Source organism: Penaeus monodon, chromosome 28 (genome assembly GCF_015228065.2).
Source record: "Penaeus monodon isolate SGIC_2016 chromosome 28, NSTDA_Pmon_1, whole genome shotgun sequence".
In the NCBI taxonomy this organism is placed as follows: Eukaryota; Metazoa; Arthropoda; class Malacostraca; order Decapoda; family Penaeidae; genus Penaeus; species Penaeus monodon.
In genome coordinates this window covers 33636872-33637308 of record NC_051413.1, presented here as the reverse complement: position 1 = coordinate 33637308, position 437 = coordinate 33636872, and the positions used below count along the sequence as shown (strand labels likewise).

Here is a 437-nt window from a genome sequence, read left to right as displayed (position 1 = left end):
AGCTCACCCCCCCCCACCCATCAACACATTCACCCTCCACCCATCAACCCCCCCCCACCCATCAACTCACCCCCCCACCCATCAACTCACACCCCACCCACCAACCCTCCACCCAAAACCAGAATAACCACACTAACACCCCCCATCTTCTCCCCCAACAGTGGTGGAGCTGCTGCTGGAGAGAGGGAGAAGCAGTTGCCACCGCAGAAGAGCAACAGCAGTGCCACCGTCAGAGCCCCCTACAGTGTGACCATCAGAGAGCACAGACCTGCGCTGGGCGGCGGATATGACCTGGGCTCAGCTGTAGAAAATGAGTGAGGAATCCGAGTCTCTTAACGAGGAGGAACGAAGTTCATTTCGTCCGTTTACCCGAGACAGTCTAGCTGCTATAGAAGCACGGGTAGCGGAGGAAAATGCAAAGAAGAATGAACTACAAA

The 437-nt window shown here is 56.1% G+C and overlaps 1 protein-coding gene across 1 annotated transcript in view; it reads left to right on the top strand.

Annotated features, from left to right (window-relative positions):
• The window catches only part of LOC119591519 (sodium channel protein para-like), a gene marked incomplete in the record, with an annotated part of 263120 nt that overhangs the window by 101934 nt on the left and 160749 nt on the right, over positions 1-437 (top strand). The window contains 1 exon segment of the mRNA XM_037940268.1: positions 162-437. Within this exon segment, the coding sequence (XP_037796196.1) occupies positions 311-437 (127 nt within the window).